Source organism: Pelodiscus sinensis, chromosome 4, assembly GCF_049634645.1.
Source record: "Pelodiscus sinensis isolate JC-2024 chromosome 4, ASM4963464v1, whole genome shotgun sequence".
Taxonomy (NCBI): Eukaryota; Metazoa; Chordata; order Testudines; family Trionychidae; genus Pelodiscus; species Pelodiscus sinensis.
The window spans coordinates 84,978,321-84,996,173 of record NC_134714.1 but is presented as its reverse complement, the minus strand read 5'-3'; the positions used below and the strand labels follow the sequence as shown (position 1 = coordinate 84,996,173).

General features: G+C 45.4%; 1 protein-coding gene across 5 annotated transcripts in view; it reads right to left on the bottom strand.

Annotated features, from left to right (window-relative positions):
• Positions 1-17,853, bottom strand: part of NR1H3 (nuclear receptor subfamily 1 group H member 3) — a 79,770-nt gene that overhangs the window by 20,218 nt on the left and 41,699 nt on the right. For all 5 annotated transcript variants that reach the window (XM_006135350.4, XM_006135349.3, XM_006135352.4 and 2 more), the window contains 2 exons: positions 12,337-12,565; positions 10,519-10,785 (listed from right to left, as the gene is read on the bottom strand). In XM_006135350.4, the coding sequence (XP_006135412.1) occupies positions 10,519-10,785; positions 12,337-12,454 (385 nt within the window). In that variant the 5' untranslated portion in view covers positions 12,455-12,565. The remainder of the gene's footprint in view (positions 1-10,518; positions 10,786-12,336; positions 12,566-17,853) is intronic.

Here is a 17,853-nt window from a genome sequence, read left to right as displayed (position 1 = left end):
TAGTAGACTCAACTGCCAGATACAAGGAAACAGAATGGACAGAACTGGGGAGGAAAAAGGCCCCTGCCTTTCTGTGCCAGAATGCACACCCTACACGCAAGTGTAAAAATCTTTGTACAAAATATGTTTTATTAAGATTCCATTTGGAAAAATAATAAACTGCTGCTCAATATCATCATGGTGAAATATAAGTGGCAAAATTATATGTGAAGTTTGATTTCCCCTTAATGATGTTGGTGGCATATGTTCAAACCCACATAGCCCAGACTGGGCAGAACAGGTCAAGCAGGTCTTAAACAAAGAAATGTGTGTTTACCTCAGTTTACACATGAGGTGTAAACAGGATCCTCCAAGAGCAAGAGGAGGAAAGCAGGAGACAAGGAAAATCTGCATTTCAGCAAACAGAGGTGAGAAGTAACAGCATGTAGCCTCTTTCACCCCAAACACCATGTTACCTTCTTTACTATTTGAATGAATTTTAATTACAGTAACCCTCAAGAAAATGCATTTCAAAGAGTAACTGAACTATAAAAGTGAGGGGCAGAAACACTCAAGTTATTTCTCCCCATCCATCTCTCTCTTCCACATAAGACCAAGGAAACACTATGGACTTTGGGACCAGATCTTGGCCTAAGAGTTTTATCAGTAACGTACTGAAAACATGTGGTAAAGGATTTCATCTTAAGCCCAGTTTCCTTTATTAAGTGTTTTATCTTTATTTTTCTGGTAAGAGAGGGTTACTCACCCGCTGCGGCAACTGCCATTCTTTGAGATGAGTGTCCCTGTGGGTGCTCTACCTTAGGTGTTTTGGTGCCACAGTGCACCTGGCTGGAAGATTTTACTAGCAGTGGCTTTGACAGCTAGCTCACATATGCACAAAAGTACTACATGTGCTAGGCAGCAAATGCGCATGCGCGAGATATGATCTCCTCAGTTCCTTCTCTGTCCCAGAAAAGTATGGAAATAGTACCAAAGCAGAGGAGAGGAAGGGTGGGTGGTGGAGCACCCACAGGGTATAGCATAGTAGAGCCACCTTCATGGAAAGATGAAGCATAGAGCAGGTCACCACAGGCTCAAACAGCTGTTCCGTGCACTTGACCTTCAAATCATTCTGTCCAAATGCTAGCTCCTTTACGAGTTAAGGCCCTCAGAACCAAACTGAGGTCCCAGGTGGGAGCCAGAGATTTGACTGGTGGATAAATGTTCTGCAATCCTTTGAAGAACTTTTTGGTCATGGGATGTGTGAATAGTGATTTGCTATTGGCTGGTGTAAAGCGGTTATGGCTGAAAGGTGAACCTTCAGAGAACTGAGTGAAAGTCCTGAGATCTTGTGTTCGGTTATGTATTGCAGGACCATGGGCAATGGAGTGGAAGATGGGTCAAGATTGTGGAGGTGAGACCAGGTGGAGAATCGTTGCCATGTGTACAGTTAAGTTTTGCAAGTGGATGTTCTCCAACTGCTAAGGAGGATCTGTTGGACCTCATCTATGCATTCTGTTTCTAGTGAAGTGAGCCATTGAGGAGCCAGGCCTGAAGGTTCAGGGTATGGAGATGAGGATGCTGAAACAACAACATTGAGTAAGGTGATGTGGGAGCCAGTGGAGACATTGTGGGCGATCGGCTGACAATTGCAGTAGGTAGGTATACCATGTCTGTCTCAGCCAGTCTGGTGCTATCAGTATGACATTGGCATTGTCTAAGTGCACCTTGATGACTACTTGATGGAGAAGCGGTATGGGGGAAAAAGCGTTTAAGAGGGTCGTCCCCCAGTAAATTGTGAATGCGTCCCCTAGGGCTTGTGTTCCAATGCCCACACGTGAACAGTAGCTTAGACTCTTTCTTGGCACTGGTGGCAAACAAGTTGATCTGCAGGAAGCCCCATTGTGTAAAAATCTGATGCAAGATGGTGGGGTCTAGTTCCCATTCATGGTTCGCAGGGAAGTTCCTGCGGAGATTGTCTGAGGTTTTGTTGTCTTTGCCGGGGAGATATGAGACAATTAACATTATATTGTGAGCATTGCACCAAGTCCATAACCAAACTGCCTCTCTGCACATGGGATAGGATCTCGTCCCTCCCTGCCTCTTTATGTAGAACATTGCAGTGTGGTTGTCTGTAAAGATCTGCACTGTGGAGTTGGAATTATGGTTCTCAAAATGTGGGTGGCATAGTATGCTGCTCGGAGTTCGAGTACATTGATGTGCATCGTGGTCTCTGTGTGGGTCTACCATGCTTGTGTGGTGAAAGTATCCAGGTGAGCTCCCCAGCCCTGCTGCAATGTGTCTGTGATGACGGTGAATGATGGGGCTTGCCTGTGGAAGTGGATCCCAGTGCACACATTTGCCCTTGTGACCACCATTGGAAGGAGCATCTGACCATGTTCAGAAGTAAGACCAGTTTGTGCAGGCTGTGTATCCAAGGTCTGCATACTGTGCTCAGCCAGTGTTGCAGAGGCCTTGTGTAATCTGGCATGCAGGACAACTCGTCATTGCTGTCATTTGGTCTAGTAGCTGGAGGCACGCCATGGCAAGAAGTTGAGGGGCCGTGGTATGAAGTCGTACTAATTGTAGAATTGCGAGTTGCAGTAAGTTGAGGGTCAGTAACATGGAGTCAGCAGGCCTAAATAGAGGCCTGTAACATGAAAACAGCAACAGGCCTGCAATCTAGTGAGCAAGACTTTGGTTCAGTAACACAGGAGCCAAGAAAGAAGCCCTATTGATAATTGTGTGATTGTGTAAGTTAGGTTGAGCATGGAAGGACACAGGGAGGCACTGGGTACAGACTGTGAGCCAAAGGGGAGTAATGGAACATCTTAATAAGAAATGTCTTGGTACAAAAACTCCCTAAAAACTAATGCACATACCGACCTAGGTTCAGGACCAGGTCAGAACTGACAGCATGAAGGATAGTAAGTAAGCCCCCCTTCCATAAGGTGAGGGGTGGTAACTAGGCAACAGAAGGTGGTAACCTGGTACGTAAAGAAATGATGTAAGTTGTTTGTACCTGTCTATAAAAGGACACCGCAGAGGGTGCTCTCCGGCCGACCTTGAGGGGGGGCGCACTAGGCGCCTGAACGGCAGGTGTCATTGCCTAAACTTACAGAATTCACAGTTGCTTAACTTTGACTAACTGCTGTTAATATCTGAGGGTATGTCTACACTACCCCGCTAGTTCGAACTAGCGGGGTAATGTATGCATACCGCACTTGCTAATGAAGCCCGGGATTTGAATTTCCCGGGCTTCATTAGCATAAGCGGGGAGCCGCCATTTTTAAATCCCCGCTGCTTCGAACCCCGTGTAGCGCGGCTACACGGGGCTCGAACTAGGTAGTTCGGACTAGGGTGCCTATTCCGAACTACCGGTACTCCTCGTTTCACGAGGAGTAACGGTAGTTCGGAATAGGACCCTAGTCCGAACTACCTAGTTCGAGCCCCGTGTAGCCGCGCTACACGGGGTTCGAAGCAGCGGGGATTTAAAAATGGCGGCTCCCCGCTTATGCTAATGAAGCCCGGGAAATTCAAATCCCGGGCTTCATTAGCAAGTGCGGTATGCATACATTACCCTCCTAGTTCGAACTAGGAGGGTAGTGTAGACATACCCTGATATATGGCAATAGGCCTGTGTGGTGTTGGTACCTTGTCAACGCAGGCCATAGTGCCCAGTGGTGTAACATTGTACTGATCTCTGTTACCAACTGGTAGAGCTTCGCATTTGACAATAAACCTGCTCGATTGATTTCAAACCTTGCCTGCATCTGTCATTTCCGGAGCCTCTCAGAGATCTCTTGTGTTGACCCAAGTGCACGGGGTCTAACACTCTAGATAAAGGGAGTACCAATTGTTAAGCACGCAGCCGAAAGTTTATCATCACCGACAGAGTAGAGGTCCTGTCAGGAGCGCGCCAGGACGACCCTGACCAGACGACGCTGACACTGACAGTCCAGACCACCGAAGGTACCGAGGTACGAAAACACCGAGGTACGACATCAGGAACCTCTGATGGGGTAAGGATGCAATAGCACAGATGCAATCAAGTTGAGCTCCTATAAACTTTAGGACTTGGGTTGGCTGGAGCTGGCATTTGTGTAGGTTGATTTGGAGGCCAAGTGCACGGAACAGCGCCATGGTGGTCGTGACCAAGTCCTGAGTTTCTTGGAATGACTTGCCCCTTCCCTTATAAGACAGTCATCGAGATATGGTAGATTGACACTCCATGTCTTTGCAGGTGGACCGCCACAACTGACAAGACCTTGGAAAAGACCCTTGGCGCCATGAACAGGCCAAAAGGTAATACTGTAGACTGGAAATGTCCTCCTGCTGTGAATCCTTAGGTCCCTCCTGTGTGCAGGGTGTATGGACACATGGAAGTATGCAGCTTGGGGGTCGAGAGTTGCCAGCCAGTCATCTTTGTTGAGGGAGGGTATGATGGTGGAGAGGGTAACCATTTTGAAGAGTTAGAACGAGACGTATCTGTTGAGAGCCTCTGAGATCGAGATTGGGTCTCCAGCCCCAACTTCTTCTCTGAGAGAAAATATCGGGAGTAGAAGCCAGTGTTTTGATATTGTTGTGGAACTCTTTCCACTGCATTGATATGGGGCAAGTGGTCAATCTCTTGACATAGAATAGTCTCGTGAGATGGGTCCCTGAAGAGGGACAGGGTGGGTGGGTGGGTTTTGGGAGGAGATAGGAAGGGGATGCAGTAACCAAACGTTATCACATCCAGAACCCATTTGTCTGTCATTATGAGGCACCATTGATGGTAAAACGGTGTTAATCTGTGGTTGGATACTAGGGTGATCAGAGGCTCGGGTGTGAGAAAATGAATCTGACGGCTCTCAACCAGACCTTCAAAATCTTTGCCTAGAGTTAGAGGACTGAGATGGAGTGGGTTGGTAGGCTGGCTGTTGCCTTCTCCCCTGTCACTGGCATTTTCTAGGGCTGTATTGTCTTTGAGAATGACCAAAGAGGGAAGGTGTGTATTTTTGAATGTAAAGATTATGGTAAAAATATAACAAAAAAGGCAAACTAAGTAAAGGAAAAGAAAAACTAAGACTAGCTGTCTCTCTGAGGAAAAAACTGCAGAGCACACTGCGGGTTCCAACCGACAACAGTGGCGGCAGAGAAGGAATTGAGGAGATCGTACCTCGCTCATGCACATTAGCCACCTAGTGTGTGTAGTGCTTTTGTGCATGTGTGAGCTAGCTGTCAAAGCCACTGCTAGTAAAATTTTCCAGACAGGCGCACTGCAGCGCAAAAACACCTAAGGTAGAGCACCCACACAGACATTCCTCGAAGAAGAACCATTTTTTACTTTAATGCTTCATTACTTGTACTCACTTTAAGTCTCTCTTTGAGTTAGACAAACTTGTTTTATTCTTTAATTAAACTAATCAAGTGAAGTGAATTGTTTGGGTAACTCCTTTTAGGGGAGCAGACTGTTGTATGTTGAGCCCCTTAGAGGAGCAATGGACCTAATATACCTGGATTATGCAGTAGAGGGCTGGATAATGCAGAATATACACTTTTGGAGGGAAATCCATGACTGGGACTGTGTTGGGAGTCCCTGTGCAAGTAGTAACAAAGGCTGCTGGAAGCCAGAATGCAGCTGGTGTTTGCTGACAGACGACTGAGTCAGAACTACTAGACCAGGGCTATGACTATGCACAGACAATCAGGGAGCAACCTGAGCATCGCTTGTGAGGAGACCAATTTGGGAAAGAAAACATTGTGAGGCACCTCAAGCTGCAGAACAAACTGTCACACAGATCCTCACTGGTCTGGACTGAACCTTACAGTGTCCTACTTTCCACATGAACATAAAATCACAGGCCTGGAAGGGTCCTCAAAAGGCCATCTACTCTAGTCCCCTGCACTCAAGGCAGATTTTCAAGACAGACAATGACAGACATTCCACAACTTTCCTAGGCAATTTATTCTAGTGCTTAACCACCCTGACATGAAGTTTTTTCCTAATGTCCAACCTGAAGAACCCTTACTTCAATTTAAACCTATTGCTTCTGGCCTTACAAGAACAATGTTCTCCCTCCTTGTGACAATCTTTTATGTAATTAAAGTTATCATGTTCCCCCTCAGTCTTCCCTTTGCCAGATTAAACAAACACTGTTTTTTCAATCCCCCTCATACGTCTTATATCTAAACCTTTAATCATTTTTGTTGCTTACTCTAGGCTTTCTCCAATGTATTCACATCTTTCCTGAATGTGGCACCCACAACTGGACACAATACTCCATTTGAGGCCTTAATCAGCATGAAGTAGAATAAGAACATAAGAACATAACATAAGAACGGTTATACTGGGTCAGACCAAAGGTCCATGTAGCTCAGTATCCTGTCTGCCAACAGTGGCCAATGCCAAATGCCCCAGAGAGAGTAAACCCAACAGGTAATCATCATGTGATCCCTCTCCTGTCATCCATTTCAAGACAAACAGAGGCTAGAGACACCATTTCTACTCATCCTGGCCAATAGCCATTGATGGACCTATCTTCCATTAATTTATTTAGCTCTATTTTGAACCCTGTTAAAGTCCTGGCTTTCACATTATCTGGCAAGGAATTCCACAGGTTGACCATGCGTTGCGTGAAAAAGTAAATACATAAAAAACATTGCACAACTCTGGAGTGGCCAGCATGGGGAATCATTGATAACTACTCTCTAGGAACAGTTCTGTGTCCATCTCATAGTAATTCCATTTAAATTGGATTTCCCTAATTTGTTTATGAGATGGTCATGTGAGACAGTATCCAAAGCCTTACTAAAATCAAGATATATCACACCTTCTGCAGTTAACTCATCCACAAGATTTGTTACCCTGTCAGAAAGCTATTAGATTGGTTCGACACAATCTGTTTTTGACAAATCCGTGATGAATGTTACTTACCACCTTATGATTACAAATCTACTAGAATTCTTAGAGGGGGTCAACAGGCATGTGGATGAAGGGGATCCAGCGGATTTAGCGTACTTTGATTTTCAGAAATCTTTTCAAAAGGTCCCTCACCAAAGGCCTGTAAGTAAAGTAAGCTGCCATGGGATAAGAAGGAAGTTCTGCTCATGGTTTGGTAACTGATTAAAATATAGGAAACACGGGACAGGTATAAATGGTCATTTTTCAGAATAGGGAGAGGTAAATAGTGGTGTCCCCCCAGGGGCTGATTTGGGTCCAAGCCTATTCAACATGTTCATTAATGATCTGCAAAAAGGGATAAATAGTGAGGTGGCAAAATTTGCAGATGATACAAAACTACTCAAGATAGTTAAGTCCGAGACAGACTGTAATGATCTACAAAACCATCTCTCAAAATTGCATCACTAGGTAACAAAATAGCAGATGAAATTCAATACTGATAAATGCGAAGTAATGCACATTGGAAGACATAATCCCAACTATACATATAAAATGATGAGATCTAAATTAGCTGTTACTGCTCAAGAAAGGGATCTTGGAATCATTTTGGATAGTTCCCTGAAAACATCACTCGATGTGGAGCAGCAGTCAAAAAAGCGAACAGAATGTTGGGAATCACTAAGAAAGAGACTGATAATAAGACAGGCAATATCATATTGCCTCAATATAAATCCATGGTACACCTACATCTTGAATATTTCATACAAGTGTGATTGCTCCATCTCAAAAAAGATCTCTTGGCATTGGAAAAGTTTCAGAAAACAGTAACAAAAATTATTAGGAGTATGGAACAGCTTTTATATGAGAAGATGAATAAAACTGGGACTTTTCATTTTAGAAAAGAGATGACTAAGGGGGGATATGATAGAAATCTATAAAATCATAACCAGTGTACAGAAAATAGATAAGGAACCACTATTTACTCTTAACACAAAAACTAGGAGTGACTAAATGAAATTAATAGGCAGCAGGCTTAAAACTAATAAAAGGAAGTATTTATTCATACAACACACCATCAATCTGTGGAACTCGTTGCCAGAAGATGCGCTGAGAACAAGACTATAGAAGTGTTAAAAAAGAACTCATGGAGCATAGGTCGATCAATGGGTATTAGCCAGGATAGCTAGGGATGCAAAACCATGGCCTAAAGTGTCCCTAGCCTCAGTTTGCCAGAAGCTGGGAATGAAAGAAAAGGGATGAATCACTTGATGATTACCTATTCTGTTCATTCCATTCCCTCTGGGGCACTTGGCATTGGCCACTCTCAGAAGAGAAGCTACTTGAGTTAGACAGACCTTTGTTCTGACCCAGTATGGCCTTTCTTGTGTTATCTTCTAGATTATTGCAATTTGACTGCTTAATTATTTGCTCCATTATCTTTCTGGGTACTGAAATTATGCTCACAGATTTATAATTCCCCAGGTTGTCCCTGTTCCAAGTTTTATAGATGGGCAAATATAATTCTTGAGTATTTCATCAAGGCCTGGTGACATGAAGACATCTCATTTGTCTAAGTAATTTTTACGTCTTCTTTGCCTATTTTCACCTCTGATCCTGCCTTCACTTTCATTTACTATGTTAGATGACCAATCACTACTTAACTTCTTGGTGAACACAGAAACAAAAATATCATTTAGAGCTTCTGCCATTTCCACATTTTCTATTATTATTCATCCCTACCCTTCATTGAGTCATGAGTCTACCCTGTCCTAGATCTTTCTATTGCTTCCAATGTATTTGTAGACTGTGTTCTTGTTATCTTTTATGTCTCTAGCTAATTTAACCTCATTTTGACCCTTGGCCTTTGTAATGTCACTACTTGTGTTATTTGTTTTATACATTCTTTGTAATTTGACCTAGTTTTTAAGTTCCAGATCATTGAAGATCTCCTGGTTAAGGCAGAGTTATCTCTTGCCATACTTCAGTCTTTCTTACGTAGTGGGATAGTTTGCTCTTGTGCCCTTAATAATGTTTCTGAAAACCTGTCAATTCTCTTGCCCCTTAGACTTGCTTTCCATGGGATCTTACCTACCAACTCTCTGAGTCTGCTAACAGGTGTATTTTAACGTATGTGATATAGGTTTCAGGCAATGGTAAAAACATTGGCATTGAAGGAAAAAAGAAACTAACAAGAGAGACAGGCAAGAAGAGAGGCTTTGCTCAGGACCAGGTAGGTGAGCTGGCAAATTGTTTACTGCTTTCAGGGCAGATACTGGGGTGTTTTCGTTTGTTTGTTTTTTTCTTTGGGAGCTTTGTGGACTCTGTTGTGAGATTGGAACTGGCCACACCTGAATCCAGTTCTGTCCTGCCAAAGGATTCACATGTTCATTTTGAAGAATAGTGACTGCTTTGCTACACTATAGTACAATACCTGTAGATGTCATGACAGAGGCTCATCAACTTCCCCATGAGCCACTGTCCAAAATATTCTGGAATCTTATTACTATAAGCACTGACCTATTTGGGTGGCTCTGCCTTCGGGGATTGGAGGAGGCTGGATTATATTGTTGCTTTTTCTTGTCTTGCTTTTGCTTTATCTGTATGTAGTTTGTATCTATTTCTCAAAAGGATCCAGAGATAGGAGTGGAATGGGCCCAGGTTTAGCAGGACATTGCAGATGATGGGAGGACATACAGACCAGTTATTTTCCCCCACGCAACAAGTAGGTGTTGAACCACTGCGAGTTTCTCTGGGATTTTCTTGATGCATGTGAATGAGATGTGTGGAGAGAGGTAGCTTTGTTGTGATTTTTTCCAACCACATCTCCTCTCCAGCTCTCAGGAGTACAACAGTGTTGAAGCAGAATTCACATGGCTACCCCAACCCTTAGTGCAAAATATACGTTGATTCAGGACATGGCTCTATGTGCTATGGCTCACTATGGGTCTTTTTTTTCCCCACTGTTTTGGTGGTGTCAGGAAGGGGGAAAGCAGACAAGCAGAGTACCAATTAAGTTGCTCTAGGGCCTACGTGCAGTCAAAAGGTGGCCTGACATTGACAGAACTAGTTCTTTAAGCTGCCACTGAAAAGGGGGCAGGAGTACTAAAGGACCATACCAGGTGTAAGGAGCTCCAAGTCTACACTAGCATTGCAAGAGAGCAAAACAACCCAGTGTAGGAAGTAAAACTGAATACCAAAACTGGGTGTGTGCAAGTGCAGTTGCAATGATGTGGCAATGTTTGTGCACTTGTTATAACTTCTGTGTATGGATGCAACATGAGTTACAAGCATGTCAAGTGCTTGCAGAAGTGCTGACAATGCAGACAGCATAGTGGTATTTCACACACTGTGAATCACAAGGAAGTTCTTGCCAAGAACTTCATTGATGTGTGGGCAGCTGTCTCTCTCAAGGTTATTTATAAATTGTTTCAGAGTAAGCAGTCCCCTCTCCCAGCCATGTACAAACCAGGTAGCATGGCCTGTTTGCATGGTAGGTACCCGTAACATCAATATCTCCACTAGCAGCCTTATCATTTTGGCAAAGTCCGCAAAGACTCCACAAACCCACAAGTGGTTTCTGCACCCATGCTGCTCCTACACACCCCACCCTTGCATCCGTACTGCTCCAACATGTTTCTCTCCCCTGCACTCACACTGCTCCCGCATGCCTGCCTCCTGACACTTGCGCAGCCGGCACTCCTGGCATTTGCGGCGCATGTACATGTCCATCTCACACTTGCCACCATTCTTGCAGACATATTGAGCACCCTTGATGACGCTGCGGCGGAAGAAGCCCTTACAGCCCTCGCAGCTCAGCACGTTGTAGTGGAAGCCTGAGGCCTTGTCCCCACATACACTGCACACTTCATTTCCCAGCATCTTGGGGGCTGGACCCTTCTTCCGCTTCAGAGGTGGATTTTCTACAGAGATGGACAAAGAAGAAGGATGAGAGAAGTGGGGGCTGTGATAGACCAGTCATCCAGTTCCCTAGAAAAGCCAGTGTTCTAGCACAAATCCACTCCCGCCCAAGTTGGCACAGATGTATCTTGGAGATTGGAGTCAGTTTCAATCCCAGATTTCTCTCACACTCCATCTGGGTGAGAACTCCTTCTCTTACCCAGAACAACTACAGATGTCAAATGCTGTCCTAACCTGAGCACAACACTGCTCCCATTTTTATGCCAAATTTCAGGCTTCTGGGGATAGGAAAGAGAACAGATAGCCCCTGCTGCTTCCAGCCCGAAGAGTTAAATGTGTTCAAACTAGATACCTTTTTGCCTTTTCTCCTCTTGGGTGCGTCTAGACTACATTCCTCTTTTGAAAGAGAAATGTAAATGAAGGAAATCAAAAATGCAAATGAAGTGCAGATTTACAAATCTCACGCTTCATTTGCATAATCACGTCCAATCGCTTTTTCAACATTTAAAAAAAAAAAAGCTGTCTAGACACGGTTCTTTGAGAAAAAAACCTTTTTCGAAAGAACCCTTCTTTCTGAAAAAATTAGTTTTACAGGGTTCTCTCAAAAAAGGTTTTTTTTCCCCCGAAAGAACCGTGTCTAGATTGCTTTTTTTCTCCAAAAAAAAAAACTCTCGAAAAAGCAATCGGACGCAATTATGCAAATGAAGCGTGAGATTTGTAAATCTGCGCTTCATTGGCATATTTGATTTCCTTCATTTACATTCCTCTTTCGAAAGAGGAATGTAGTCAAGATGCATCCTAAGTCTGGCAAGGTGGGAATGACCTTCAGTGGCATATGATAGAGATGCATAAAGGAGAAGACCAAATCTAAAACCGAATCCCAAAGTACACAGAAAATCTTTTTTTTTTTCCAAATTTGTCTCTGGTGCTCTCACTTCCATTCTGTACTCCCTGCCCACAGCAGCAACAATGGACAATGCTATAAACAGGTGTTTGCAGAGAAAGACTTCAGTACTGCGATATATCAGTGGCAATCAAATCCCATGGAGATGACAGGAGAATATGGCTCAGCAGCCCAAGAGTCACAGGAAAAGAGGGGCTGGAATGGTAGTAATACAGAAAACTCAGACTGAAGAAGACAGTACCCATGAAGGGAAGCTTTGGAGAACCAGCCAAGAGGGAAGATAGGAAGTCTGTGAAAGTGAGTGCCACATGACACTAAGTTAGCTAGTCCTTGAACTCCATCTTCTATCACCTGCACTTACTGCCCTAAACCCATAGATCTCCCATGACAGATAGCAGTAGGTTTTTTTTAATTCCTTGTGGGACAACATTACATACACATACATGCATACACATAACCAGTACATTGTCACCATTTATGTCCTGGAGAAACCCATCCTCTCTCCTGAAACTCTTCTTCTATTCCTTTATCCCATCAAGTGCCCTGCATGTAACGGATCACACTCTAGGATTTTGTTAAGCAGCCATTCTGTGTGTGATTCACTGAGCACAGCACCAATACTGTGTAGATGTCACAAGGACCACCTCACCTGTATACTCGGAGGGGATCTCCGAGCCATGGAAGAGTGAAAACCCTTCCTCCTCCATCTCAAATACACTTGCCACCCTTTTCCCATGATCCTGTGCAGCAAGCTGTGTGGGACCCATGGGGTGCACTGGTCAGACTCATCTCTTTAACATGGTTACTGCGGAGTGTGAGGCTGCAGAAATCTTCAAAGCTGTTAGATTCTCTGCTGTTTAAAAACTGATTGGAGATGCCTGTAAAGAAAAACAGAAGCATAAGCAGAGAAAAATTAATTGAAGGGGCTACCAGATCAACTATACTTTAAGACAGGGCTACTCAACACATGACTTATTTGTTTGCAGCCTGCGGGTAGGAGCCAAAACAAAAAAGAAGTCAACATAATAGTCTTCTATTGATATGAGTTTTAGTAGTAAAATTCCTGGACCATCATTGCTCATTAAAAGTGCTGTCACCTGGGTGGAAATCGGGTAAATATTGCATTTTATTAATGTCAGCAGAACTAACTTAAAAGGGGCCTGCATGTTGTGTAGTCTTGCCTTAATCTTTGCATTCATGCCTGTCAGTGTGAAAGAAGCTATTTGCATGTATATGTAACCACACTTAAGTTGCAGCCCTCAGCATGTGCTGTGAGCATCATGTGGCCCCCGGGGTTTCCAAAGTTAAGTAGCCCTGCTTTAAGACCTAGTTCCATCATTCACACAAAGAAATGATCTGCCTTGTTATCTATATTTATTCCCTTAAAATACTATGGGAATGTGATGAAAGTTACAAGATTTAGCAGACCCTGGTGAACAAATCCTCTGCTTACACCACAATATGAACCACTGCAAGTCAAGCTGTCCCTACCACTTACATCACTACTGGTCCTCAGTCCTGACCTGCAGGGACATCTTCAAAGTGTGTGAGAGAGATATTCCAGTCTCCACACCCTCTCTCAAAACTGCCTATAAGGTGCTGCTAATCAGTGCCACCTGTGATCGATTTTGTGCAATGCCTCAAAGAAATCACATTATAAAGAACGTATGATCTTTACAATTATACCACAATAAAATCTTCATTGTGGTATTAACATCCGCCATGTGCTGTGCTCATGCCATCAAATGCCAGCAGTGCCCCACTGCTATATATATTCGACAAACTGGACGGTCTCTGCAGGAAAGAATCAATGGACACAAATTGAATATATGTAAAGGGAATATACAGAAGCCTGTTGGTGAGCATTTCAGCTTGCCTAACCACAGTCTGACAGACCTGCAAGTAGCTGTCTTGTCACAAACCAGCTCTACAAGCCAAATATACAGAGAAGCCCTGCAATCCCAGTTCATCCACAAATTCAATTCACATGCTAATTGACTCAATCGTGATATGGGCTGGTGGGGACTCTACCTACTTAATAACAACTGAAGGTGCTAACAGCTCCCTGAGTGGTATCCTTCCTGTTTTAGGAATCTATCTATTGACTTCGATTTTTATCCGCTTAGGTTTAAGTAACCATTCTCCAGATACTTAATGATGCTCTGTCTCCCACCCCTCTTCCCTTTTTCTTTCTCTCCCCTCTTCCCTTTCCCTTCTCCTATTTATTTTGAGTTTTCATATCCCCAACCCATAACTCCAGTCATCTGAAGAAGTGGGCTGTGCCCACGAAAGCTCATGACACCATCTACATGTTTCATTAGTCTATAAAAGTGCTACCAGACCATTTGTTGTTCATTTAGAGGAGCGATTCTCAACCTTTCTAGACTACTACACCCCTTCCAGGACTCTGATTGGTCTAACATACCCCAAATTTCACCTCACTTAAAAACCACTTGCTTACAAAGATCAGACAAAAATACAACAGTGTCACATCGTTCTATGACCGAAAAATTGCATACTTTCTCATTTTTACTATATAATCATGAAACAAACCAATTGAAATATAAATATTGTCCTTATATTTTGAAATATAGAACAATGTAAACAAGTCGTTTCTCTATAGGAAATTTTAGTTTGTATTGATTTCCCTAGTGCTTTTTTGTAGCCTATTGTAAAAGTAAATGAACCAATATACCCCCTGGAAGACTTCTGCCTACCCCCAAGGGCACATGTACTCTAGCTAGGAACCACTGATTCAGACCACAGGTATATCAGATCTCTTCCTAAACTAGAGCAGGAGATAGCACTCCTACATCAGCTCTATGGAAAGAGACTATAATGCTTTCTTCGGGCAAATGTATTCACCACCAAAGCTGTCATCTTAAGGGCTTCCCTTTCAGACACCTGGGAAAATATGAAGTCTATATCAGTTTAACTCCATTACAGCAGCAGAGCACCAGTCTACAGTCATACTGAGAAAAAGACCTAGTCAAATTGCTCTTAGGTCTTTACACAGAATTGGACCAGTTCAACTAGACTGAATTTAAAATAACATAGTAAAACCAGTACAAACTCCTAATGTAGGCATAGCTAAACTGATTTATTATTCATTTAAATTGGTTAAGCTTAATCAATAAATTAACTACTACAAGCCTAATGGTTACAGCAGTTTTTAGTCCATCTTTATTTAGTGTTTGTACAGACCAATCCTCCCTTATCTGGCACCCTCGGGACCTGAGTGGTCCTGAACCACAAAGTTTCCTGGACAAGGAGAGATTAAGGCTCCCTACCTGGATGTAGGGTTCTGCTCCCGGCCGGGGCTGCGCCCTGTATTGCTGGCACCGCTTCCTACAGCCTCCCCCACACACTGCACCAGCCCCAGACAGGAGTCGCCCCGCTGCCTCCAGCTCTGGCCATAGCTGTGCCCCTCACAGCACCAGGCCAGGCTGTGCTGCGCGCCCAGGTTCTGGCGCTGTTGACACCAGCCCCGACCAGGGCTGCGCTTCCCACATTGCCAGCCCTGGCCAGGGCTGCGCTCTGGCTGCTGCCTACAGCCCTGGCAGGGGCTGCGCTCCTGGCTGTCAGCCCTAGCCAGGGCTATGCTCTGCAATATGCCACCCTACTGAGGCTGCACTCCCCACCGCCAGCCCAGCCCAGGCTGCGCTTCTGAACCTGGCCAAATGGGGCTCTCTGGTCCAGCAATATCTGTAGTCCTGCTAGCTAGACCATGGCCAGACCAGAATCCCGGATTTTAGAGGTTCAACGTGTTCCCATTTGACTGGTCAGATTTAAAATCTACCTATTTAATTAAACTAGTTTATACTTGAAAAGCTGCACGAGGCAAGGACTATGGGAATGTTGCTAGGAATCCAAATGACACTAACAACTAGAAGGGAACAGTTGGCCCCTTACTAAAACTCAGTGCAGGGTTTTGGTTGGCTAGTTCCCAGTATCAAAAGGAAGGGGAAAGGTCTTTGAGAAATCAGGATCCTGAGACTGATAGCCCTCGGGAACAATGGAAAGAAGCCAGCAGTCCAGGTCAGCCTGACTGCTAAGACAGGCAAGCCAAGGAGAGTGAGGATCTCTGTGCTCCTTTGTTGAGCTAAGTTTTCTGCCTGGGTCAGACTGAGTGGGGCAGAACTAAGGAAACAACATGTGCCTGAACTGAGTTGGGGAGGGGAGCCCTGCCAACCAGAGACACAGCCCAGTAGCAGAGCCAGGCTAAGGCAAGTTGCAGCCAGTGTCCCTGAGACACAGCCCAGCAGCAGAGCCAAGCTGGGAGCAGAGTTGCAGCCAGAAGGGCCAGAGAAGCACCCCAGGTGCTAAAGACAGCAGAGCAGAGGCTGGAGCTGGGTGCAGTGAACAGCAGGGGAGAGTAGGGTGGATCCTGGGTAGAGGCCTAGCAGACGGGTGGTGGGGGGACTCTACCTGCCAAGTAGGGTTGCCAGATGTCCGGTATTCAACCAGTTTTGGGGACCTCTGTCCGGTAAAAAAAAAATCTAGAAAATACCGGACATTTCCTGGTTTTCTGGCGGGGCGCCGGATGGAAGCCTGGCGAGGGAGGAGGGAGTGACTGGGCGGCGCCGTGTGATCGGCGCTGGGAGCCCTGGTTGCGTGGGAGGAGGAGGGGCAGCCCGGTCCATGCTCCTGCGCGCTGGTCAAGCGCGTGGTGGAGCCGCAGCCAGACTGATTCACGTGGGACGGGAGTGCCCTGAGATCTGCACAGCCCGGGTCAGTCCTGCTCCCTGCCGGCTGATTCACTCCCCCGCCCCCTCCTAGCCTGCCGGTGGGTTGATTCTCCCCAACTTCTCCTCCCGGTCTTCCCCAGCCAGTCCCTCCCCAGCCCCCCGCTCTGCCTCCTGCTGGCCAATTCCTGTTCCGGATCTTTCCCGGCCAGCCCTGCTGCCAGCGTCCAGTTCTCCCCTCCTCCTCCTCCTGAGCTGCCCTGGCCAGCTCTGCCCCCACCGGCCGCCGTCTCCCCCCCCCCCCCCCGATATCCCCCAGCCAGCCCCTTTCCACCCGACCCCCCCACACACCAACCAGCCCTGCTTCCCGTCGGCCCCCCCATCACCCCCTGCCAGCCCCGCTGCCCCCCACCGCCCTTAGCTCTGTTTCCCGGCACCTCTACTCCCTCCCGGCCAGCACCTCCCCCCTCCCCCTGTGAAGCGTGTCTGGTATTTTTTTTTATGACTATCTGGTAACCCTACTGCCAAGAGGCCTTGCAGACCAGACTGGGGAGAAGGGTCCTGCCACCTAGAGCAAGTGTCTGACCTGAAGATTCCCTTCAGCATAGCCAGGGCCTGAGGAGGAGGCCTGGGACCTACAAGAAACAGACTGAACTGTCCTGACATGCCAGAGACACTGTGTGTGAGGTCTCCATTCCATAGAGTGGAGTGATGTGTCTTCCATTAACTTTTTCCATGTTTCCTTATTCTTTTTTTATTTTGATTTTGATTGTTTAATAAACCGTATTTGCTTTGAACTGCATGTAATCATCAGTGGGTCAGGGAAGCGTTCAATGTGAAGAGGACACTCTGGAGTAGGAACACACTAGTTCCTGCCCCAGCTAACCACAACAAGGTTAGGGGTCAAGCTCTCAGGAATCCTGGGCCCAGCCTTGTTGGGGTTGCAAGGGCTCTGCCGTACACGGGAGTGAAAGGGCAGCCCTTGAGGTCAAGGAGGCCTTTGGGTAAAAGAAGGGGTATCAGGAACTCAGATCCTTTCACTAGCCCATTTCACCAGAGTAGCACAGAAGTCAGGAACGTTCCCCACAATAGCAGGACCATTCCCTTGCCTACACAAGCATAAATTGAGACATATTATTGAGTCTGGTGGACCCCTGCCTCATTGCATTATATTCTGCCAGATTACACATGCAGGAGGTTTAATGCCCATGGGCCATAGTAAAACATGATCTGTGTAAACAAGGCCTTAGCCTAGGTAAGATCAGTGTAAAGAATAGAGAGTCCCTTTCCCTTTGGTGCATGTATTCTTTAGTCCCTGAGCTACAGGAGAAATAGATTCTTAAAGAAGAAATAAAAAGGCAGCAAAAGGGAAACTCATGAACTATCAAAAAGAATAAAAAAATGCAGCATAGTGAGCTAATGTATCTGGAATTGGGCAAACACAAGACGGCTCCTTATGCCTTTGTGCCCAAAGGCAAAGA